This window comes from Stegostoma tigrinum, chromosome 16, assembly GCF_030684315.1.
Source record: "Stegostoma tigrinum isolate sSteTig4 chromosome 16, sSteTig4.hap1, whole genome shotgun sequence".
In the NCBI taxonomy this organism is placed as follows: Eukaryota; Metazoa; Chordata; class Chondrichthyes; order Orectolobiformes; family Stegostomatidae; genus Stegostoma; species Stegostoma tigrinum.
Window position 1 is genome coordinate 67,286,322 of NC_081369.1, and position 25,250 is coordinate 67,311,571.

General features: G+C 44.4%; 1 protein-coding gene across 4 annotated transcripts in view; it reads left to right on the forward strand.

Annotated features, from left to right (window-relative positions):
* The first annotated feature begins 10,198 nt into the window (after positions 1-10,198).
* The window catches only part of fbxo31 (F-box protein 31), a 52,234-nt gene continuing 37,182 nt past the window's right edge, over positions 10,199-25,250 (forward strand). Inside the window, exons 1-3 of one of the 4 annotated variants that reach the window (XM_059651819.1) lie at positions 10,199-10,529; positions 11,301-11,369; positions 21,009-21,095. In XM_059651819.1, the coding sequence (XP_059507802.1) occupies positions 10,283-10,529; positions 11,301-11,369; positions 21,009-21,095 (403 nt within the window). In that variant the 5' untranslated portion in view covers positions 10,199-10,282. Of the gene's footprint in view, positions 10,530-11,300; positions 11,370-21,008; positions 21,096-25,250 lie in introns of those variants that run through there. The other 3 variants (XM_059651817.1, XM_059651818.1, XM_059651821.1) reach the window with 3 other exon arrangements.

The window sequence follows — 25,250 nt, forward strand, 5'->3', positions numbered from 1 at the left end:
ATGATAGAATTTACTCTGCAATTTGAGAGGGATAAGTTGGAATGACATGTAACGGTACTAGAGTTGAATAAAGGCAAATGCAGAGGGAGGAACTAACCAGAACTGACTGGGAGAGGAGCCTAGCTGAAAAGACAGTGGTACAACAACAGTAGGATTTTCTGGGAGTAATTTGGGGAACACAGCAAAAATTCCTGTTTAGGAAAAAGAGGGATACTAAAGGTAAGATGAGGCAACAATGGTGGACAAGGAAAGTCAGGGACAGCAGAAAAGCAAAAGAGAAAGCATATAACATGGCAAAGAGCAGCAGGAAGCCAGAGGATTGGGAAGCCTGCAAAAGACCAATAGGGGACAATGAAGAAAGAAATAAGGAGGGAGAAGGTTAAATATGAGGGTAAGCTAGTCAGTGATAAAGAAGATTGCAAGCGTTTTTTTTAGATATATAAAGGGCAATAAAGAGGCAAAATTAGAATTTGGGCCACTGGAAAATGACACTGGAGAATTTTTTTATTCATTCACTGGATGAGGGCACTGCTAGCTAAGCAGCATTTATTGCCCATCCTTAATTGGCCAGAGGACAGTTAAGAATCAACCACATTGCTGTGGGTCTGGAGTCACACATAGGCCATAACAGGTAAAGATGGCAGTTTTCTTTCCTACTGGACATGTGACCAGTTGGGTTTCTCCAACAATTGACGATGGATTCATGGTTCATCATTATATTCTTAATTCTTGAACACTGCAAGAGCTTTTTTTAGATATATAAAGGGCAAAAGAAGGCAATGGGCCACTGGAAATTGATGCTGGAGAAGTTTTTTTTCAGAAATGGGGAACAAAGAAATGGCTGAGGAACTGAATAAGTACTTTGCATCAGTTCACATCGTGTAAGAATGAGGAATATCCCAAAAATTCAAGAGAATCTGCAGCAGTGTGGTTGGCATCGCCAAGGAGAAAATGCTAGAAAAATTGCAAGGGCTGAAGGTACATAAATTCTCTCGACCAGATGGACTGCACACCAGAATTCTGGAGGAGATAGCTGAAGAGATAGAGGTGTTAGTGATTTAGTGGTGAAATTACAACCTGATTAGCCTGACCTCAGTCGCTGGTAAGATTTTGGAGTCCATTATAAAGGATGAGACTTCTGAATGCTTGGAAGTGCATGGTAAAATAGGGCAAAGTCAGCATGGTTTCATCAAGGGGACGTCATGCCTGAAAAATTCTTGTTAGAATTCTTTGAGGAGTTAACAAGGAGGTTAGGCCGAGGACAGCCAATGGATGTTATGTACCTGGATTTCTAGAAGGCTGCTGAGTAAAATAAGGGACCATGGTGTTAGAAACAAGGTACTAGCATGGGTAGAAGATTGGCTGTCTGGCAGAAAGCAGACAGTGGGGATAAAAGGGTCCTTCTTAGGATGGTAGCCAGTTATTAGTGGTGTTTCACAAGGGTCAGTGTTCAGACCACAGCATTTCACTTTATACATGAATAATCAAGATAAAGGAACTGAGAGTATTCTAGCTCAGTTGTCAGATGATACAAAGATAGAAGGAGGGACAGGTAGTATTGAGGAGGTGGGGAGGCTGCAAAAGGATTTAGCCAGGTAAGGAGAGTGGGAAAAGAAGCGGCAGATGGAATATAATGTGGGAAAGCGTGAGGTTATGCACTTTGGTAGGAAGAAGAGAGGCATAGACTATTTTCTAAATGGGGAGGAAATTCAGAAATGTGAAGTGCAAAGAGACTTCAGAGTCCTAGTCCAGGATTCTCTTAAGGTAAACTTGCAGGTCGAGTCAGCAGTTAGGAAGGCAAATACAATGTTGGCATTTATTTTGAGAGGACTAGAATATAAAAACAGGGATGGCTTCTGAGGGTTTATAAAGCTCTGGTCAGAACAAATTTAGTGTACTGTGAGCAATTTTGGGCCCCATACCTCAGGAAGAATATAGTGGCCTTGGAACAGGTTCAGAGGAGATTCCTGAGAATTATCTCAGAAATGAAGGGTTTAACATATGAGGACCGTTTGTGGACTCTGGGTCTGTACTCAATGGAGTTTAGAAGGATATGGGGGGGGATCTAATTGAAACTTACAGAATACTGAACAGCTTGGGCAGAGAGGACATTGAGACGTTTCGACTGGCAGGACAGACTTGGACCTGAGGGCACAGCCTTACGGCAAAGATCCTTTAGAACAGAGATAAGGGGAAACTTCTTCAGCCACAGAGTGGTGAATCTATGGAATTCATTGCCACAGAAGGCTGTGGAGGCTAGGTCATTGGGTATGTTTAAGACTGAGATAGATAGGTTCTTGATTATCACGGGGATCAGGAGTTATGGGAAGGAAGCGGGAGAATGGGGTTGAAAAACTTATCAGTTATGATTGAATGGCGGAAAAAACTCAATCGGCCAAATGGCCTAATTTCTGTTCCTACGTTTTATGGTTTTATGGACACACTTACCCTGTAATGTACTGAGATTCCTTCACCTGTAGCACCAAAGGAATGAATGGGTTAACATGAACCAACACCTGAACAACAGAAACTGTGCTCCCTTTTCCCCATGATATCAGCAAGATGCTTCCCCAGAATGGATGGCTGCCAACTCATCCTGAAGGAGATATGCCTGAACCAGAATTAGGCCCAAGAATCCCCACACTCAATTTTAAGAAGTCCCAGTATAGGCTCCTGCTGCTGGCTCGCCCTGAAAGGAATGTTCCCAAACTAGATCTGAATTTGACTTTTTTAAAAAAACTGGTATTCAGAGTCTAATAATGGCTATTAATCCATTGTCACTGTCAGAAAAAACCATCTGGTTCACTAATGTCCTTTAAGGAAGGAAACTGCTATCTTACCTGATCTGACCTACATGTGACTCCAGACCACAGCAATGTGGCTGACTTATAACTGTCTTCTGGGCAATAAATGCTGGCCTAGCCAGCAACACCCTCATTCCATGAATTAATAAAAAGACATGTTTACTGACTAATATTCCTTTTGGTCTACCTATTACTCACATCCATTGATTCAATAACTGTGGTTTATTTGAACTTTCAGAAAGCATTTGATAAGGTCTCTGAAAAGAGGTTAGTGGGCAAACTTAAATCACATGGGATAGGGAATAATATATTAGTATGAATAGTGATGTAAATAACAGATAGAAAGTAGAGAATGGGATATGGGTCTTTTTCAGTGCAGCAGGCAGTGCTGAAAAATCCATGCATGGTCCCTACCTATTCATGACAGATGGAGAGAAACTGGATAACAGGACCAAATGCCACACTTCCAAGTTTGCCAGTGATATAAAACTGGACATGATTGAGAGGTGGGAGGAAGATGCAAAGAGGCTTCAAGGTGATTTAGCCAACTTTAGTCAGTGGGAAAACACACGGCAGACGCTGGTGGTGATGCCAAGTTTCTGAAGTTTCCTGTTCTTCATTTGCAAGTAGATGGCATAGTTCTATTGCCTCATCTGCTTGGCATCATCTTGTAGCTGGTCCGCTGTGTCCTGATCACAAACTGAGAATATGGAGTCTTCCTTGATTTCAAGGTCACGGCATTTGCTGTAAAGCTGGTGTACAAGATAGTTGAGGAGTGTGTGGGCGATGCGACTCAGAGTCTCTCAGCCTAGTCTGTATTGTAGGTCGGTTTGAGTGGGTTCATGATTTATAGTCCTTTTGGGGCTACACTTGCTGTGCCTCCACAATTCACCTTCAAACAGCTGCCTGACCTCAAACAGACCATTATCTGCAGCAAACTACTCAGCCTTCAGGAGAACACCAACCACGACACCACACTACAATGACATACCAAGCTCTGAAAGACATGTCAGATCATTGACATGGATACTAGCATCACACGAGGAAACACTACTTACCAGGTACACAGTATGTACTCATGTGGTTCAGTCAATGTTGTCCACTTCATACGCTGCAAGAAAGGATGCTCTGAGGCATGATACATCGGCGAGACCATGCAGATGCAATGACAATGGATGAGTGGACACTGCGCAATAATTGCTAGGCAGGAGGGTTCCCTCCCAGTAGGGGAACACTTCAGTAGTCAAGGACATTCAACCTCTGATCTTCAGCTAAGTGTCCTCCAAGGTAGCCTTCAAGATACACAACAATATAGAATCACCGAGCAGAAACTGTATGTTTCATACGCACAACAACAGCCTCAACCATGACTTTAGGTTCCTGTTGCGCTACATGTAACTCCAACATACTGTTCTGTGGTTGTAAAATCTTCCTTACTGTTCTGCCTTTTCACCATTACCTTGATTACTTGTGATTATCTCTCTACCTTATTAGTTTGCACAGTTTTTGATTGCTTCTTACATTAGTGTCTGATACCCACTCATGTTAGTCTAGCCATGTGGTTTGTCCCTAACACTATCTTATTTTTGATTATTTGTAATTATCTCTGCCATAATTAATCGGTTCACAGGTCATCCCTCAATTGTTGTTAAGCTACTTACACTTTACTCATACCATTTGGTTTAATCTGTTGACACTCTTAGTTACCTGCAAAGACTTGTTATTCAACCTGTTGACACTCTACTCACACTATCTATACTTAACTGTTGACACTCTTAATTACCTGGAATTATGTTGCCATTATCTCTCTGTCTTTATATTCTGTGCCTATGCACCTTCCCCCACTTCGGAGAAGCAGAGCGCAGAAGGCTGGTGATTTTAAATTAACCTGTTGGACTATAACCTAGTATCGTGTGACTTCTGACTTTGTCCTCTCCAGTCCAACACCAGCATCGTCACATCATTCCTTTAACAGTGTGGCTTTACTTAATAAATCCACATTTTATCCAAGCAGCTGTTAATATTCCACAGAATTATTGTTTCTGACAGGTACTCCACTACTAAGATTAAAATGTCGTTGGTAGTTTTGGAAAAGAGTCTAAGGTGAACGGTAGAGTTTTGCATAATTCTCCAGTCCTCTGGTGTTGTCTGTATATCGAAAGAGAATTGAAAACTGCACCTTGCCTCCCAAATTTTACTCCATTATATCCCATAGATGCATCTCATTTGGCTTTGACGACTGGTCTACTTTCAGTGAATGGCCATTCCAAACAATTGCCTCCTCTTTCACTGTGGCACAGACAGCATCATGTTCATCTTGCAAAGATTTGTAGCTCAGGTTGTGGGTGAGGTTGTTGACATGCTTGCTGAGCTGGCTGGTTGTAATTTAGACATCTCGCCACCATGTTAGGTAACATAATCAGTGTGGCCTCCGATGAAGCGATGTTGTTCTATTCCGCTTATTATTTACACAATCCAGTTTATTGAGTTGTTTTGTGTCATTTCCAGTTCTTTTTTGCAAAGGCTTGTATATGAAGTCTAATTCCACATGTTTATTGGTTGTATTATGAGTGGAGAACCAGGACTCTAGGAATTCACATGCATGCCTATGGCTGGCTTGAGCTAGGATGGTCCTATCATTCCAGTTAAATTGATGACCTTTGTTGTCTGAGTGTATTGAAATGAGGGAACATTTGCCGTGTTGTGTTGCTGCTAGCTGGTGTTCGGTAACCTGATGCCTAGTTTCCTTCCTGTCTGGCCAATGTGCTGTTTTTAGTAGTGAATGCAGGATATTTTGTACACTACGTTGGTCCTGCATGGTGTGTGTATGGGGTCTTTGGTCCTTCGGAGTGTTTGTCACAGTGTGTCTGTTTGCATACTTGACCCATAAAAGTGAAGTGTGTGGTAAGGCATAGGTCCAGTAGCCTGAGCATGTTGTCCCTGCTGATGGAGCTGTTGGTTAGTGTTCCTGTTTCCTGTAATAATGTGGCCAGTGTTCCTTTGGCTAGTAGGACATTAATGGATGTAGAACATAGAACATAGAACAGTACAGCACAGAACAGGCCCTTCAGCCCACAATGTTGTGCCGACCATTGATCCTCATGGATGCACCCTCAAATTTCTGTGACCATATGCATGTCCAGCAGTCTCTTAAATGACCCCAATGACCTTGCTTCCACAACTGCTGCTGGCAACGCATTCCATGCTCTCACAACTCTATGTGAATAGCATTGTAACATCGAAGGATACCATAATCTCATCATCATTAATTTTGATGTCCTTGAGATTATTAAGAAATTCCTGAGTTGAGTGGATGGAGTGGGGTGATCTGTTGACCAGGTGTTTCAGTCTTCATTGCAGGTCCTTGGCTAGCTTGTATGTAGGAGTGCCCGGTAAGGACAATGGATCTGAGGGAGATGTCTGGTTTGTGTACTTTGGGGAGTCTGTAGGAGTGGGCGGGGGGGAGCTGCGAGCCTTCCGGTTTCATTTTTATGTAGTCTGTCTTTTAATCACCCTCAGTGTTTGGGTGATCCTATTTCTGAGCTGTGGTGTTGGGTGTATCTCCACCTGTTGGTAAGCGTCTGTATCTGCAAGCAGTGCCTGTGCTTTTACAATGTAGTCTGGTAGTTCTGACTGTCATGCACCCTTTGTCTGCTGGTAGGATTATGACATTCCTGTCTTTCTCGAGTCCTTCAAGTGCTTTGACGTGTTCAGGGTGTTCCAATCACTCCTCTGGTTCAACGCAAGGATTATAGTCTGTTGGATAACTCGTTGAGTTTCATCTGTGAGTCCATTGTTTTCTGGCATAGCTTCCAGAGTGGCTACAAAGTCTGTTCTGTTCGCATCTCTGTGGTTATAGTTTAATCCATAAATTAGGACAGCTTTCTCAGTTTTTCTGAGTGGTCTGTTGGATAGGTTTCTTACCCATGAGTCTGGTTTGTTGTTGACTTGTCTTTGTGGCAGATCAGTTTGGTCAGCTTCTCCTGTAATTTGTTTCTCTTCTCAGTTATGGTCCTTCATTGTTTGATGTGATGACCTGTTCTAGGGTTGTAGTCCATTGCTGTTGAGTAGCATTTTGGTATAATGATTTTTGGCTTGAAAATTCTTGTGGAGCTGGTTATGGGCATTGTTAATCATTAACCAAAGCATTCTGTGGCCATTTTGTTCAACTGTTTTGTAAATCTGTGGATCGTTGAGGGGAGATTTGTATTTCATGCTGCGGGGCATTACCCACTGGTTTCTGAAGCATTCGTGGAGAAAATTCAGTTGTTCGCAAGTAGCACTCAGTCAGGTGGCAAAGGTTTCCCATTATCAGGTGATTTTGAGCATGTTGCACCATAGGTGTTTAAGGTTCTTGCGACAATTTGTAGCTTAGGGTGTGGGTGAGTTTGTTGACTTGCTTGCCAAGCTGGCTGGTTGTACTTCAGATATTTTGTCACCATTCTATTGTCATTTGTGGAGAAAATTAAATTGTTCAGGGGTAGCACTCACAAAAACCAAGGACAACATACCTATTGTGGACATGCAAGACCAACGCAGTGAACAAAATACCCTGCAAGGACTGCCAAAAACATGAGATCGGCCAGACAGGAAGGAAACTAGCCATCAGGATACACAAACATCAATTAGCAGCAAAACAACATGACAAACTTCCCCCCCATTTCAGTACACATGGACAACAAAGGCCATCAAATTAACTGGGACAACAGGACCATCCTAGCTCAAGCCAACAACAGACATGCACGGGGATTCCTAGGGGCCTGGTTCTCCACACAGAATGCAATCAATAAACATGTGAAATTAGACCCCATATACAAACCCTTGCAGAAAGAACTGGAAATGAGACAAAACATTGCATATAAATACTAAGCAGAGAAGAACAACATAGCTTCAGTGGAAGCCGCACTGACGATGCTACCTAGCATGGTGACAAAATGTATAAACTACAAACAGCCAGCTCGGTGAGCAGTTCAACAAACTCATTATATTTGTTCAGTTAAACTGCTGCCCTGAGCAAGGGTCACAGGACCTAACTGTTAAATCCACTTTCTCTGCCCAGATGCTGCCAGACCTGCTATGTTTCTCCAACATTTTCTGTTACTGATTTCCAGCAGTGACAGTTATATGGTTATTACTGCTTCACAGAACATAGAACATAGAAAAGTACAGCACAGTACAGGCCCTTCAGCCCACTATGTTGTGCCGTGGAATAATCCTAATCCAAAAATAAAATAACCTAAACTACATTCCCTCAATTCACTGCTGTCCATGTGCATGTCCAGCAGTCGCTTAAATGTGACTAATTGACTCCGCTTCCACGACTACCACTGGCAATCTATTCCATGCGCTCACAACTCTCTGGGTGAAGAACCTCCCTCTGACGTCTCCTCTATACCTTCCTCCTAACACCTTTAAAACTATGACCCCTCGTGGCAGTCAGTCCTGCCCTGGGGAAAAGTCTCTGGCTATCGACTCTATCCATGCCTCTCATTACCTTGTACAGCTCGATCAGGTCACCTCTCTTCCTCCTTCTCTCCAGAGAGAAAAGTCCAAGCTCAGTCAACCTCTCCTCGTAAGACAAGCCCTCCAGTCCAGGCAGCATCCTGGTAAACCTCCTTTGCACCCTCTCCAAAGCCTCCACATCTTTCCTATAATAGGACGACCAGAACTGGACACAATATTCCAAGTGTGGTCTCACCAGGGTTTTGTAGAGCTGCAGCATAACCTCACGGCTCTTAAACTTGTTCCCCCGTTAATGAAAGCCAAAACACCATAATGCTTCCTGCCAAGTCTTTTTCGTGCCCCCTCCTGGCTCTCCTCAGTCCACTCTTGAGCTTCTTCTGAGCAAGCCTGTAATCCTCTAAAGCTGTGCTAGACCCTTGCTTCCGCCACCTTACGTAAGCTGCCTTTTTCTTTTTGACAAGAAGCACCTCTGTTCCTGTAATCCAGGCTCTTTAATCTTACCCCTTCTTACCTGTCTCGGAGGAACAAATTTATGCATCACTCGCAATAACTGCTCCTTAAACAGTCTCCACATGTCTGTTGTGCCCTTTCTGTGGAACAATTGCTCCCAATCTGTACTTCCCAACTCCTGCTTGATGGGGTCATAGTTTCCTTTTCCCCAGTTAAATATCTTCCCCTGGTAACTGCTCCTTTCCCTTTTCCTGGCTATGGTAAATGTGAGGCTGTTGTGGTCACTGTCGCCAAAGTGTTCTCCCACCGCGACATCTGACACCTGTCCCGGCTCAGTGCCGAGCACCAAATCCAAAATGGCCTCCCCCTCGTCGGCCTGTCCACATCCTGAGTAAGGAAACCCTCCTGAACACACCTGACAAAAACGGCTCCATCCAAACCATCTGCACTAAGGAGGTTCCAATCAACCCACAACAACAACCCTGCTACGTTTGCGCTTTTCAACAATCTGCCTGCCTATGAGTTCTTTGGTCTCCCTACTGCTACTTGGGGGTCTGTAGAAAACCCGCAATGAGGTGACTGCTCCCTTGTTGTTCCTAACTTCCACCCATACTGACTCAGTTGACAAACCTTCCTCGGCAACCTCAGTAGACGAGTCCTCATCAAAAGTTCTTTCAGCCACCATTATACTGTCCTTGACTAACAAAGCCACACCTCCCCCTCTTTTACCACTTTCCCTGACCTTAACAAAGATCTAAACCTTGGAACCTGCAACATCCATTCCTGACCCTGCTCTATCCATGTCTCCGAAATGACCACAACATCAAAGTCCCAGGTACCTATCCAAGCTGCAAGCTCACCTACCTTATTCCGGATACTCCTGGCATTAAAGTAGACACACTTCAATCCAGCTTGCTGTCTGCCAGCACACTCCTGTGACAGCGAGGTCCTGACCATGTCCTCCCTACGCTCATCCTCCTGTGTTCTAGGACTACACATCAGTTTCCCATCCCCCTACGATCAGTTATATAGCTGAGGGATGAAAAAAAAAGTCACTCCCTTCCCAGAAGCCTCTGCTCCCGCTCGCGCTGCTGCTTCACAAAGAAATGGAAGACTCCATCGCTTGAGGTAAGCTTTTTAAAGATTTAAAATCTCTGACTCGCTGCCTTCCCGACAGGCCCCTGGTCCAAGCTCCCGCTCGCGCTGCTGCTTTGTACTGATTCCTTGCCTAAACCCCTTTGGACGTCCTTAATTACCTCTGTGTTTGCATCGTACTTGGAGCCTGCACCACTCAAACTTACGTTGCTCGTGGCGTCGACGCCAAGCGGACAACTTCGAGGGAAAGAGCGGGAACGACTCCGAGCCTGCGCAGTGACTCACCGCACCTCAGGCAATGATGCAGGGATGCAACGGGCACGCTCGCTCACGGTGGTGATGATGTAATGGCGCTACGGGCTCGCTCGCTCACGGTGGTGATGATGTAATGGCGCTACGGGCACGCTCGCTCACGGTAGTGATGATGTAATGGCGCTACGGGCGGGTGCGTTCCCCCAGGTTGGCCGGTGATGGAGCGGAGAGCCATTGCAGCGGGCCCGGGACCCTCTATATCCTCCACCACAGCCTGTGCTGAAGATCGGGCCTCGGCCTCTGGTCCCGGGAGGCCCCGGAATCTCCTGGACCTTCCCCCTGAGCTGCTGGTTGAGATTTTCTGCTTCCTTCCCGGGGTGAGCCTGCCCAGCCTGGCTGCCGCCTGCAAGAAATTCCATCAAATCCTCAACACCGACACCATCTGGAAACGGCGCTGCCGCCTGGGTGAGGGGCCGGGGGCTAGAGGGAGAGAAGTGTTGGGGGCCTGTTATGGGCTGGGGAGGAGGAACGGGCAGGGAGATTGTGAAAGGGGACCGATGTCCGGGGGGGGAGGGGGCTGCGCAGGGTGTTGTGAGGGGCCGATTGGTCCGGGGGAAGGGTGGTTGAGAGGGGCCGATTGGTCCGGGGGAAGGGTGGTTGAGAGGGGCCGATCGGTCCGGGGAGGGAGGTTGTGAGGGGCCGATCGGTCCGGGGAGGGAGGTTGTGAGGGGCCGATCGGTCCAGGGGGAGGGAGGTTGTGAGGGGCCGATCGGTCCAGGGGGAGGGAGGTTGTGAGGGGCCGATCGGTCCGGGGAGGGGGGCGTGCAGTGGACTATGAGGTGCAATTTGCTCTGGGGCATGCAGTCACCGGGGTTGGGGAAGATTGTGGAATAAGGTTGAAGGGGACCATAGACAATGCGGCAGGGGTAACAAGGAGCCTTCGGGAGGAATGAGTTTAGGGGCACGTGAACAATGCAGCAAGGCTGGTGAAGGGCCAGGTTTGGGTAAGAATGTGGTATGAGGGTGAGGGGGACTGTGGTAGGTGTTGGAGAGGGGTTGGGGGTTGGGAGAGGAAGGGATTATGGTAGGTGTTGGTGAGAGGCTGGAGTTGGCGGGTGAGGATTATGGAAAGTTTTGTTGAGGGATTGGGGGAAATGTAGGCAGAAAGGTAAGAAAACGAGTCGATAGCTTTTGACAATTTTGACAAAACTTCTGAGCAAACGGTTTCTTTCATAGAATATGGAGTTTCAGAAAACCGTCGTTTAGAAATGGTGGGGATCGGGTGTCGTGATTTGTACGTTAAACGTAAGTAGCAATACCTTCTCTTCTAAACATTGATTTCTCTGCAAACTGTTCAACAGTTTGGAGCTGCTTGTTTAACCAAGAAGCTGCCCCTTTGATTTGTTAAGGGATGTCGTATGTGGGGAACAGGGTTGAACTGTCAACGCCTCTGGGTGAGGAGGCTGGGAGGATGTTGACCCTGGATGACAGGACCACTAGTGAGCTACTAGGGAGTGCGGTTGAGCTTGTATCCTTTTTATTGGTTGAAATATGTGATGCCCTGGCGATGAGGCAGTGTCCTAGCTATAGTTTCTGGTTGACCAGAATTTTGACAATCTGAATGTCATTGGCTGTAGCACCGGAAGACCCAATGATATTACACTGGATAGAAAGCAAGACAGTCTTTGAAAACGAGGAGAATACTGTCCAGCCCATGGTGACAGAGGAAGAAACTGTGACACTAGAAGTGTTCAAAATTAAAATGGATGAAGTTTTGGATGAATTATTGTTAGTTAAAATTGATAGGGTACTGGGACCAGATAAAGTACTTCTAAGGACTTTGAAGAGTCTACATGGATTTCGACCGGGGGAAATATGTTTAACTAAATTGCTGGACTTTTTTTGAACTGGTAACAGACTTGAGGATAATGCTAACAATACTTGCACGCTGGATATCTAAAATTTGATACAGTATCACATCGAGGAAAGTTTTGAGTCATGGCCCAAAAGGGCAGTAACAATGTGGATATGAAAATTGACTGAGTGATAAGAAACAGTAATAGTCAGTGGATATTTTTCAGGCTAGAAATAGTTTTTAATGGCGTTCCCCAGAGGCTGATATTGGGACCCTTTCTTTTGACATGTTAATGATTTGGATCTTGGTGTGCAAGGGACAATTTCAAAGTTGGCAGATGATACTAAGATACTGAGATACAGACTACTAGACGAGGTGGGATTGAGGTTCAGAAGGAAGAGGTATTAGAAATCCTTCAGAAGGTGAAGATAGATAAGTCCCCTGGGCCGGATGGGATTTATCCTTGGATCCTCTGGGAAGCTAGGGAGGAGATTGCCGAGCCTTTGGCATTGACCTTTAACTCATCATTGTCTACAGGAATAGTGCCAGATGACTGGAGGATAGCAAATGTGGTTCCCCTGTTCAAGAAGGGGAGTAGAGACAACTCTGGTAATTATAGACCAGTGAGCCTTACCTCAGTTGTTGGTAAAGTGTTGGAAAAGGTTATGAGGGATAGGATTTATAATCATCTAGAAAAGAATAAATTGATTAGGGATAGTCAGCACGGTTTTGTGAAGGGAAGGTCGTGCCTCACAAACCTTATTGAGTTCTTTAAGAAGGTGACCAAAAAGGTAGATGAGAGTAAACCGGTTGATGTGGTGTATATGGACTTCAGCAAGGCGTTTGATAAGGTTTCCCACAATAGACTATTGTACAAAATGCGGAGGAATGGGATTGTGGGAGATATAGCAGTTTGGATCAGAAATTGGCTTGCTAAAAGAAGACAGAGGGTGGTAGTGGATGGGAAATGTTCATCCTGGAGACCAGTTACTGTGGTGTACCGCAAGGATCGGTGTTGGGTCCACTGCTGTTTGTCATTTTTATAAATGACCTGGATGAGGGCGTAGAAGGAGGGGTTAGTAAATTTACAGACGACACTAAGATCGGTGGAGTTGTGGATAGTGACGAAAGATGCTGTAGGTTGCAGAGACATAGGTTAGCTGCAGAGCTGGGCTGAGAGGTGGCAAATGGAGTTTAATGCAGACAAGTGTGAGGTGATGCACTTTGGTAGGAATAACCGGAAGGCAAAGTACAGGGCTAATGGTAAGATTCTTAGCAGTGTAGATGAGCAGAGTGATCTCAGTGTCCATGTACACAGATCCTTGAAAGTTGCCGCCCAGGTTGACAGGGTTGTTAATAAGGCATACAGTGTTTTAGCTTTTATTAATAGAGGGATCGAGTTCCAGAACCAAGAGGTTATGGTGAAGCTGTACAAAACTCTGGTGCGGCCGCACTTGGAGTATTGTGTACAGTTCTGGTCACCGCATTATAAGAAGGATGTGGAAGCTTTGGAAAGGGTGCAGAGGAGATTTACTAGGATGTTGCCTAGTATGGAGGGAAGGTCTTACGAGGAAAGGCTGAGGGACTTGAGGCTGTTTTCGTTAGAGAGAAGAAGGTTGAGAGGTCACTTAATTGAGACATATAAGATAATCAAAGGGTTAGATAGGGTGGATAGGGAGAGCCTTTTTCCTAGGATGGTGACGGCGAGCACGAGGGGGCATAGCTTTAAATTGAGGGGTGAAAGATATAGGACAGATGTCAGAGGTAGTTTCTTTACTCAGAGAGTAGTAAGGGAATGTAACGCTTTGCCTGCAACGGTAGTAGATTTGCCAACTTTAGGTACATTTAAGTCGTCATTGGACAAGCATATGGACGTACGTGGAATAGTGTAGGTTAGATGGACTTGAGATCGGTATGACAGGTCGGCACAACATCGAGGGCCGAAGGGCCTGTACTGTGCTGTAATGTTCTATGTTCTAATTGTAAAGTGTAAATAGGACAATGTAGAACTCCAAAAGGACAGTGAAAAGTTGTGGAGTAAGGTCAATAGATGACAGATGAGGTTCAGTGCAGATAAGTATGAGGTGATAGAACGTAGAATTGTATAGCAAAGGAACGGGCCCGTTGGCCCATGATGATATGCCAAACATGAAGCCAAATGAAACTTATCCCTTCTGCCTGCCATTGTTCCGTATTTCCCCCACCCCTCCATTTGTTGCATATTCATGTTCTTCTCTGAAAGTTCCTTAAATGTTCCCTATTGTACCTGCCTCCAGCACCACCCCGGCAGTGTGTTCCAGGCTCCCACCACTCTATGCTTTAAAAAAAAAGGCCCCTGACATCTCCTTTGAACTTGCTCCTCTGACCTTAGATGCATGACCCCTAGTGTTAGACATTTCAGCTCTGGGAAAAAGATTCTGACTGTCAACCCTATCTATGCATGTCATAATTTTATCAAGTCATAACTTCTATCAAATCTCCCCTCAGCCTGTCTTGCTTGAGAAAACAACCTGAGTTTTTCTAGCCTCTCCTAATAGCTCATACCCTCCAATCCAGGCAGCATCCTGGTAAACCCCTTCTGCACCATCTCCAAAATCTCCACATCCTTCCTGTAATGTGGCGAACAGTATTGAATGCAGTACTCTAAAAGTGGCCTTAACCAAAATCTGCAACATGACATCCTGACTCTTGTACTCAATTCCCCAACCCATTAAAGGGCAGCATGCTCTATGCCACCTTTACCATCCTATCTACTTGTGTGGCTATTTTCAGGGATCTAGGGTCTTGAACTCCAAGATCTTTCTGTATGTCAGTAGACAATAGGTGCTGGAGTAGGCCATTTGGCCCTTCAAGCCAGTACCACCATTCATTATGATCATGGCTGATCATCCACAATGCTGTTCAGAGTCCTGCCGTTATTTTCCTTAACATTTGATCTCCCAAAGTGCAGCACTTCACATTTACCAAGATTAAACTCCATCTGCAACTGATCTATATCTGCTGTATCCTTTGACAATCTTCTACACTATCCACAACCCCAGCTATCATTGTGTTGTCTGCAAACTTAATAACTCACCCCTCTCTGTTTTTACCTAAGTTGTTTAGTTTCCCAGATTATCCTTATTTCCCTTGGGAACAGAGAAATAACATTAGCTATACTTGACAGTTTCCAGGACCCCTCCAATGGTTAGCAAGAATACAAAGATCTTGGTCAAGGCTCCAGCAATCTCCTCTCTTGCATCTCTCAACCTGGGGTGGATGTCATCGGGCCCTGAGGACTTATTCACTTTAATGCTGCTCAAGAGATCCAACACCATTTCTTTCTTGATCTCAAAATGCCCTAGCATATTAGCATGCTCCATACAAATCTCACCATCCTCCATATCTTTTTCCTGGGTGAAAAGTGATGCAGAGTACTCATTTAGAATCTCTCCCACATTCTCTACCTCCAAGCACAAGTTCTCTCCTTTAACTTTGAGTGGTCCTACACTCTGCCTAGTTATCCTCTTGTTTTTAATGTGTCAATAGAATGCCTTCAGCTTCTCTTTAACCCGACTTGCCAAGATTGTTTCACGCCTCCTTCTTGCTGTCCTAATTTCCTTCTTGAGTATTTTTCTACATTTCTTTTATTCCTCACGGGCCATGTGCAATTTTAGCTTCCCAAACCTTACATGTGCTTCTTTTTTCCTTTTGGATAAATTCATAACCTGCCTTGTTATCCAAGGGTCCTTTACCTTGCCATCCTTATTCTTCTTCCTTACTGGAACGTGTCAGTCTTGAACTTTCCCAGCAGGTCTTTAAACAATTCCCACATATTCAATGTAGACTTGCCTGATCAAAAACTCCTCCCAATTAACATTCCCTAGCTTCAGCCTAATTCTGAAGTAATTTGCTGTCCCCCCAATTTAGTATGTTACTGCAAGGTCCTGAATTATCCTTATATCTAGCGGTTTTAAAACTTAAGGAGTTGTGATCACTGTTACCAAAATGTAGTCCCATTGAAAGGTAAGTCACTTAGCTAAAGTCTAATCTAGCCCCATGCATTTTGTTAGATAAATGTCAGAAGGTAGAATACTGGATATGATTCCATATGGGGTGCAGGGATCTGGATGTATATGTGGACAGGTCATTGAATTTGGTAGGACAGGTAGAGAGTTAGCTTAAAAAGATAGTGTCCTTGGCTTTATTAATAGAGAGTATAAGAGCAAAGAGTCCTGTTGAGCTTGTATAAGATACTTGTTAGACCTCAGCCGGAATATTTTCCACATTTCAGGAAAGATTCAAATGCATTGGAAAGAGTATCGAAGTGATTTATTAAAAATGGTTTCAGGAGTGAGAGACTTGAGTAATGAGGATAGATTGAATAAATCTGGCAGAAGTTTTCAGAATCGTGTGCTGGCTGGATAGAGAAGATAGAGAGAAGCTTTTCCTGCTTGTAAAAGAGACAAGAACAGGAGGGTATAGATTTAAATTCATGTACAAAAGAAGCAAGGATGATGTGAGAAAATAAATTTTTCACTCAGCGAGTTATTAGGTTATAGAATGAATTGCCCGTAAATGTGGTGGAGGCAGGTTCAAGAGGGCATTGGGTGGTTATTTAGATAGAAATGGTGAGCAAGGGTATGGGGGAAAAACTAGGAGATTGGCACTAGGTAATGATGCTCGTTTAAAGAACTGATGCTGACATGATGGGCTAAATGGTTTCCTTCTGCACTGTAACAAATGTGCTTTTGTGAATAGGTACATTATTTCCAAGAATCAGTGAATTACATGCAGGTTGAAGCACCAAGAAGCTGCACAAAACCAGGGAAGTCAGAAGGATAGTTGCTACAGAAAAGAGAACAGTAAAATCTATTGCAATTGGTGATTGTTTTCAGAAATTATAGCTAAGGCAAGTTGCATTTGTAATAAGGTGGATGAATTACCTGCACAAATTGTAATTGATGGATACAATGTAATTGGCATCACAGACACCTGGCTCCAGGGCGACTAAGGACAGGAGCTCAATGTCCAGGGTTATCCAGTTTTCAGGAAAGATGGATAGACAGAAAGGAAAGGGAGGTAGGGTAGCATTGCTGCTTAAGAAAGAAATTAAAACAATAGCAAGGGAGGACGTTAGCTTGAAACATGTGGAATCTGTATGGGTGGTGCTGAGGAACACCAAGGGAAAAAGATGTTAGTGGGAGTTGTGTACAAACCACCAAACAACAGTTGTGACGTTGGGGACTGTATCAAACAGGAAATTAGAGATGCATGCAGTAAGGGTATGACAGTTATTATGGGTGACTTCAATCTACATTTTGATTGGACTAAACTGGTAGCAATATGATGGAGGAGGATTTCCTGGAACATGTGAGGGATGGTTTCCTCGACCAATATATCGAGGAACCAACCGGAGAGCACACTATCCTAGACTGGGTATCGTGTAATAAGAAAGGATTAATTAACAACATTGTGGTGCGAGATCCTCTGGGGAGGAGTGACTATAATGTGGTAGAATTCTTCATTAAAATGGAGATTGACACAATTAAATCTGAAACTAAGGTCCTGAACTTCAAGAAAGCTAACTTTGATGGTATGAGGCTTGCTTTAGCTAGGATAAATTGGCCAAGGATACTTAAGGGATTGATGGTGGATAGATAATGGCAGACATTTTAAGAACACATGGATGAACTTCAACAACTGTACATCCCAGTCTGGCATAAGAGTAAAATAGGGAAGGTGGTTCAACCATGGCAAAGAAGGGAACACAGGAATAGTGTTCAAGCCAAATAGGAGGCATATAAATTGCCCAGGGCAAAGCAGCAAACCTGAGGACTGGGGGAAATTTAAAATTCAGTAGAGGAAGACAAAGGGCTTAATTTAGAAAGGGGAAATAGAATATGAAAATAAGCTTGTGGAAGACATAAGAGCTGACTGCAAAAGTTTCTATAGATATATGAAGGGAAAGAGACTGGTGAAATCAAATGTAGGTCCCTTGCAGTTAGAATCAGGTGAATTCATAATGGATAACAGAGAGATGGAAGATCAGTTGAATGAATATTTTGGATCTGTCTTCACTAAGCAGGACACAAATAAGCTTCTGGAAAATCTCAGGAACAGAGGGCCAAGCATGAAGAAGGAACTGGAGGAGATCCTTATGAGTCATGAAATAGTATTGAGAAAATTGATGGCATTAAAACTCAATAAGTCCCCAGAGCTTGAGGCTCTGTATCCCAGAGTATTTAAGGAAGTGGCCCAAGAAATAGCAGATGCGTTAATGGTCATTTTTTCCAGTATTCTGTAGACCCTGGAAGAGTTCCAATGGACTGGAAGGTAACTAATGTAACCCCACTCTTTGAAAAAGGAGGGAGAGAAAAAATGTGGAATTATAGACATGGGTGGTGGTGGGGAAATGTTGGTGTCAATTACTAAGGATGTAATAACTGAGCATTTGGAAAGGGGTGACAGATGTGGTCCAAGTCAGCAGGGATTCACTAAAGGGAAATCGTGCCTGACGCATGCTTTTGAGGATGTGACCAGAAGAGAGGACAAGGGTAAATCAGTAAATGATGTGTATCTACACTTTCAAAAAGCTTTTGACAACATTGGAAAAAACAGATTAGTTAGGAAAATTAAAGCTCATGTTTTCAGAGGTAATGTATTGATATCGTTAGAGAACTGGTGGACAGGCAGGAAGCAGGCGACAGGAATAAACGGGTCCTTTTCAGAGTAGTAGATGAGTCGGTTGGTGCAGGGTTCAATGCTGGGACTCCAGCTGTTCACAGTAATACATTAACCATTTGGATGAAGGAATTGAAGGCAATATTTCCATATTTGCAGATGACACTAAGCTGGGTGGCAGCATGTGCTGTGAGGAGGATGCCAAGAGGCTGCAGGATGACTTGGTTAGGCTGACTGAGTGGGCAGATACTTGGCAAATGCAATATAATGTGGATAAATGAGGTTATCCACTTTGATCACAAAAATAGGATGGCAGATTATTATCTGATTGGTGGTAGTTTAGGAGAAGGTGAGGAGCAATTAGATGTTGATTAGACCTGGGTGTCATGATGAAACGGTTGCTGAAGATTGACATTCACGTGTAGCAGGCAGTGGGGAAAGCTAATGGCATGCCAGCCTTTATAGCAAGAGGATCTGAGCATCGGAGTAAGGATGTCTTGTTGCAGTGATGCGGGACCTTGGTAAGGCCACCCCTTGAGTATTGTGTGCAGTTTTGTTCTCCTAGTCTGAGGAAGGACTTTCTTGCTATTGATAGAATCCATAAAAGTTTCACCAGACTGGTACCTGGGATGGCAGGAGTGACATGAGGGAAGACTGGATCAACTGGATTTGTATTGGCTGGAATTTGGAAGAATGAAGAGGGATCTCATAGAAACATGTAAAATCCTGATGGAACTGGATAAGTTAGATGCAGGAAGAATGTTCCCGATGTTGGGGAATATCAGGGCTAGGGGTCACAGTCTAAGATAAGGGGTAAGCCATTCTGGACCAAGATGAGGAAGAATTTCTTCAGTCCCGAGTTGTGAATCTATGGAATTCTCTCACACAGGAAAGCTGTTGGGACCAGTTCATCAGATATATTCACAAGGGAGCTGGATGTGGCCCTTGCGGCTAAAGGGGTCAAGGAGTGTGGAGAGAAAGCAGGAGTGGGATGTTGAGGTTGCATGGTCAGCCATGATGGAATTGACTGGTGGTGGAGATTCGAAGGGCCAAATGGCCTACTCCTGCATCTATTTACTGTTTTGTTATGATATTACCTGAAGATTGACTCAGAACTGCTGTATTTGTCCTGGGAGTATTTGATTGGGATGGTGTAGAGGAAGCTTTAGTTCCAGTTTAAGAGTTAAGGAAGCTTTGCTTTCAACCTAAGAGTAGAGAAGGTTTTACCTTGTGTTGAACCCTGTGCTGTCCCTGTCTTGGGAAGGTTTGATGGGGTCAGTGTAGAGGAGGCACTGTAGCTCAGTCGTTAGCACTGGTGCCTCACAGCACTAGGGACCCAGGTTTGATTCCACCCTCAAGTGACTGGAGGTAGCACGTCTCCCTGAGGGTTTCCTCTGGGTGCTCCGGTTTCCTCCCACAGTCCACAGATGTGCAGGCTAGGTGGATTCGAAGTGCTAAATTGCCTATAGTGTCCAGAAATGTGTGGATTAGGTGGGTTATAGGGGGATGGGTCTGGGTGTAATGCTCTGAGGGTCAGTGTGGACCTGTTGGGCCAAAGGACATGCTGCCACACTGTCGGGATTCGATGAGTTCTGCTCTGTATCTTACCCTGTGCTGTACCAGTCACTTTATAAATCATAGCATCCTCTCTGGTCACGGTGAAAATTTCATAATATTATAGGATAGTCAACAACATCTTGATGCCAAGATTTTCTGCAGGTTATATGCCTTACCTGATTGGATCGGTAAAGGAAGATTTGTTGACTCTGCTGTAGACACAGTAAGGACTGAACTGAATGTCTTGAACAAAGTAGCCAAACCCAGAGTCATTTCCTATCTGCAAGTCAATCTTGAGATTTATTTTCCCAAGGCTCACGAAATGCGGCCAGCATTGGGTAGCCTGACATTAATCGCTCATCCCTAATTGTCCTGGAGTAAGTAATGGTAAACTGCCACTTTAAACTGCTGTTAGTCCCTCAGGTGCAGGGCCACCCACAATGCTGTTAGGTAGAGCATTCTAGGATTTTGATCCAGCCACACTGAAGGAACGGCAATGTATATCCAAGTTACGATGGTGAGTGATTTAGAGGGGAACTTGCAGGTGGTGGTGTTCCCATATATCTGTTCCCTTTGAGCTTCAGGTGGCAGAATTTGTGGATTTGTAAGGTGCCATTGAAGGAATATTGGACAGCCGTTGCAGTAACCTTGTACTGTTGGCATTGTCTGCCTGTAGAATGCCAAAGGTGTGAATGGTGTAATGAATAATCCTGAATGATGGGGACATGTTTCACCTCAGCACATCCAACTGAATTTGTCAGGCGCTCGTTTTAAAATTGTCCTGAATACAAGGATTGTCAGTAGATTGAATGGGGATCTTGGAGCACTGTTGGAACAGTTTCCAAGCCTGGTCTCACTTGTTTGTTTAGGTATTAATCCTCGCTTCAAATCAGGAAGATTTGTGAAGTTGCTTCCTGACTACTACAACGTGGAGCATCGTGATGTGTACACAAGCTGTATGTATGATGTTGATTAGATGTAATAACTGGAGCACTGCATGATTAGAGTGAAGTGTCTGTCTCCTGTGCCTGCTTTCTTTATTGCTGTGGTAGCAGGAGGCATAAGTTGAAAGACAGAGGTGGAGAAGAGAAATATTGAGAGATTCTCCTAACCCATAGGAAATGCTGATATGGTGACAAGACGACAGTCTCCTCCAAGTGTCATCTAGTTGGCCGTTCTTCACATCAGCTGGAGCTGTGTCTGGTTATTGGGCTGTATTGGAACATAGGGTGGGTGATGGTCTAGTGCTAATATCGCTAGACTATTAATCCAGACACTTGAATAATGTTCTGGGGACCTGGGTTCGAATCTGGCCACGGCAGTGGTGGAATTTGAATTCAATAATAATCTGGAATTAAGAATCTAATGATGACCATGAAACCATTGCTGATTGTCAATAAAAACCCATCTAGTTCACTGATGTCCTTCAGGGAAGGAAACTGTCATCCTTACCTGGTCTGGCCTTCATGTGACAGCAATGTGGATGACTCTTAACTGCCCTCTGGGCAATTAGGGATAGGCAATAAGTGCTGATCCAGCCAACCACATCCACATCTCATGAAGGAATTAGAAAAGAAATTACTGCCAGCCACACAGATTTTCCAACAAGATCTCTGGCTATTGGTCAGGAATTAGCTAGGATGGGGATGGGATAACATGACAAATTTCCATCCCCAGCCCCTCCCAGTTTGAAAGAAAATTGCTGAGACCATTTGCAAAGACTGACCATCTGCGCTACCGAGAACTGCAGATTTGTCTACTTGTGTTTTTGGGGCATTTGTTGAAGAAAAGTACATTTCAGTTCCTTTGAGGTTGAAGGTCTTTTTGCCAATTTATTTCATTGTATCCTGTTAAATTGAATATTCCAGAGATAATGGGAACTGCAGATGCTGGCGAAGCCAAGATAACAAAGTGTGGAGCTGGATGAACAAAGCAGGTCAAGCAGCATCTGAGGAGCAGGAAAGCTGATGTTTTGGGCCTAGACCCTTCATCAGGAATGGGGAAGAGGAAGAGGGTTCTGAAATAACTAGGGAGAGGGGGGAGGCGGATTGATGATGGATAGAGGAGAAGATAGGTGGCGAGGGGACAGACAAGTTAAAGAGGCGGGAATTCTGCCAGTAAAGGAGAGTGTAGGTGGGGAGGTAGGGAGGAGATAGGTCAGTCCAGGGAGGACGGACAGGTCAAGGGGGCGGGATGAGGTTAGTGCGGCTTGAGGTGAGAGGAGGGGCTAGGTGAGAGGAAGAACAGGTTAGGGAGGCTGGGACAAGTTTGGCTGGTTTTGGGATGCAGTGGGGAGAGGGGAAATTTTGAAGCTTGTGAAATCCACATTGATACCATTGGGCTGCAGGGTTCCCACGTGGAATATGAGTTGCTGTTCCTGCAACCTTTGGGTGGCATCGTTGTGGCACCTCAGGAGGCCCAGATGGACATGTCGTCTGAGGAATGGGAGAGGGAGTTGAAATGGGTCGTGACTGGGAGGTGCAGTCGTTTATTGCAAATCGAGCGTAGGTGTTCTGTAAAGCGGTCCAATTGAATGTTCCGTTGTCTGGCAGTGAAACGCCTTCAGGACCCCTGCATTTACCTGTTAATCTGCAACATGTTTCCTTTGGGGGCACTGGCCTAATGCGAAGTTCTAATCTGTTTATTACTGTAGGAAAGTGGTGCTGCAGGGAGAAAACACAATCCAGAGGGTTCTGAACTGACTCAGTGAAATGGATATCAGCAGGGGGGCTAACTCGGAATGAGCTAGGAGTGGATTGACCGGTGAAGAGGTGCAAGTTGGATATTGAGTTCTGAGGAAGGGTCACCGGACCCGAAACATTAATCCTGTTTTTTCCTTCACAGATGCTGCCAGATCTGCTGAGCTTTTCCAGCAATTCTGTTTTGGTTCCTGATTTACAGCATCGCAATTCTGTTGTTTTTTTTAAGTTGGATGTTGTGTTGTCCCAGACATTCACAGACTTCCCTTTGATTCATTCAGGGGACTTGGTGCTATTGGCTAGCCCAGCATTCGTTGCCCATCTTTTGATGCCCTTGAACTCTATTGAGACTGGTTCAAAAGGCTGCTTATATTTTGTTTGAAGGAAAGTCCAAAGTTGTAGGCTATACTCTATTGCAGCTGACTACTTGAGGTAAAAGATTTAGACTGAGGATCAAAGCTTTTGGCTGAGTGAAAGTCGAGTAATTATTGGAGAATATAAGAAGATCATGTGCAACATTTTCTCAGTTTTCTTGTTGTCCATCCTTTTTATTTCAGTGTATGACACTTCTTAATCTTTCGTATGCCTGGGAACATTGATGCCTTGCCTGCATTGCAGAGCAGTTTGTGTGAAATATTACCTTACAATCTGATGGTTTAAGCTTCATCATTATTCCATAGTATCTGTTGAAGTAAAGACAAATTCCTCAAGAATGCTAGCACTCACCTAGCGGAGATAACTCACTATCAGGTACATTGGCAGAATGGAAGATGGATGCATTACCACAGATTTTCCATAAGATAGGACAGCCAGACCTGGAAGGTTAGTGGGACACTCAAAGCTCTGCTTCAAAAACTCTTTCAAACAAACACAAAGGTCCTAAACATTGATTTTCAAACCTGGGGGCACAGACCAAAAATGGACAGAAATGGTTCTGTTACCTCTGGACTGCTGTGAGCTATGATGATCATTGGTTACGGAAACGGGTGCCAACAACAACCCACAATCAATGCCTGATTACCACTTGACAAAATCTGTGCCTCATGAATTGGGCTGTTCAGCCATCAGCACAAATATACTTCTTAAAACTGTGCCTTTGCCAGTGGATTTAGTGCATTTGTCATTTTACATAAATGAAACGATTCAGATAAGATTGTAGAACAAAGAACAGTGCAGCACAAGAACATGCCCTTTGCACCTCCAAGCCTGTGGCAACACATTTTGTCCTTCCATACTATAACTGTCTTCACTTAGAAGATCCCGTATCCCTCTATTTCCTTCTTATTCATCTATATGTCCAGGTTTTTCTCGAATGCTGCTTTTGTGTCTGCTTCTACCACTGCCTCTGGCAACACGTTCCAGGTGCTCATCACCCTTTGTGTGACTAACTTGTCTCACACATCTCTTTTAAACTTTTCCCCTTTGCACCTTGAACCTATATCCCCTAGTAATTGACCCCTCCACCATAAGGAAAAAGCCTCACACTTTCCACTCTCTCTATGTCATTCACTGTTTACCAGGTCATCCCTCAACCTCCTGCATTGCAGTGAAAACAAACCCAGTCCATGCAATCTTTCCTCATTGCTAAAATCCCCCATACCAGGCAACATTTCGGTAAACCTTTTCTGTACCCTCTCCAAAACATCCACATTCTTCTGGTACTGTAGAACTACACAATATTCCCAAGTGTGGCCTAACTAAAGGCCTGTAAATATAAGCATAACTTGTAGCATAACTTGCCAATCTTTATACTCGATGCCCCTTCCAATGAAGGCAAGCTTGTCATGGGCCTTTTTTACTACTTTATCTACCTGTGCTGCCACCTTCAGTGATCTGTGGACCTACACACCCAGATCCTTCTGCATATCAGTACTCCTAAGGGTTGTCTTTCACTGTATAGTCTCCACTTGTACTTGATGTTCCAAAATGCATCATCTCACATTTGCCTGGATTAAACTCCATCTGCCACTTTTCTGCGCATGCATCCAACTGATCAATATCCTGTTGTATCCTCTGATAATCTTCATTATTCACAACTCTAGCAATCTTTGTATTGTCCGCAAACTTACTAATTAGACCGTCTGTGTTTTCCACCGAATCATTTATGTAGACCATGAACAGCAGAGGTCCCAGCACTGATCCCTGTGGAACACCAAATTCATCAAAGATCCTCAGACAGCACCTTCCAAGCTCGCGACCATTTCCATCTAGAAGGACAAGGCCATCAGACGTATGGGAACACCACCCCCTGCAAGTTCCCCTCCAAGTCACTCACCATCCTGACTTGGAAATATATTGCTGTTCCTTCACTGTTTGCTGTGTCAAAATCTCGGAGTTCCCTCCCTAATAGCATTGTGGGTCAACCCACAGCAGGAGGACTGCAGCAGTTCAAGAAGGCAGCTCACCACCATC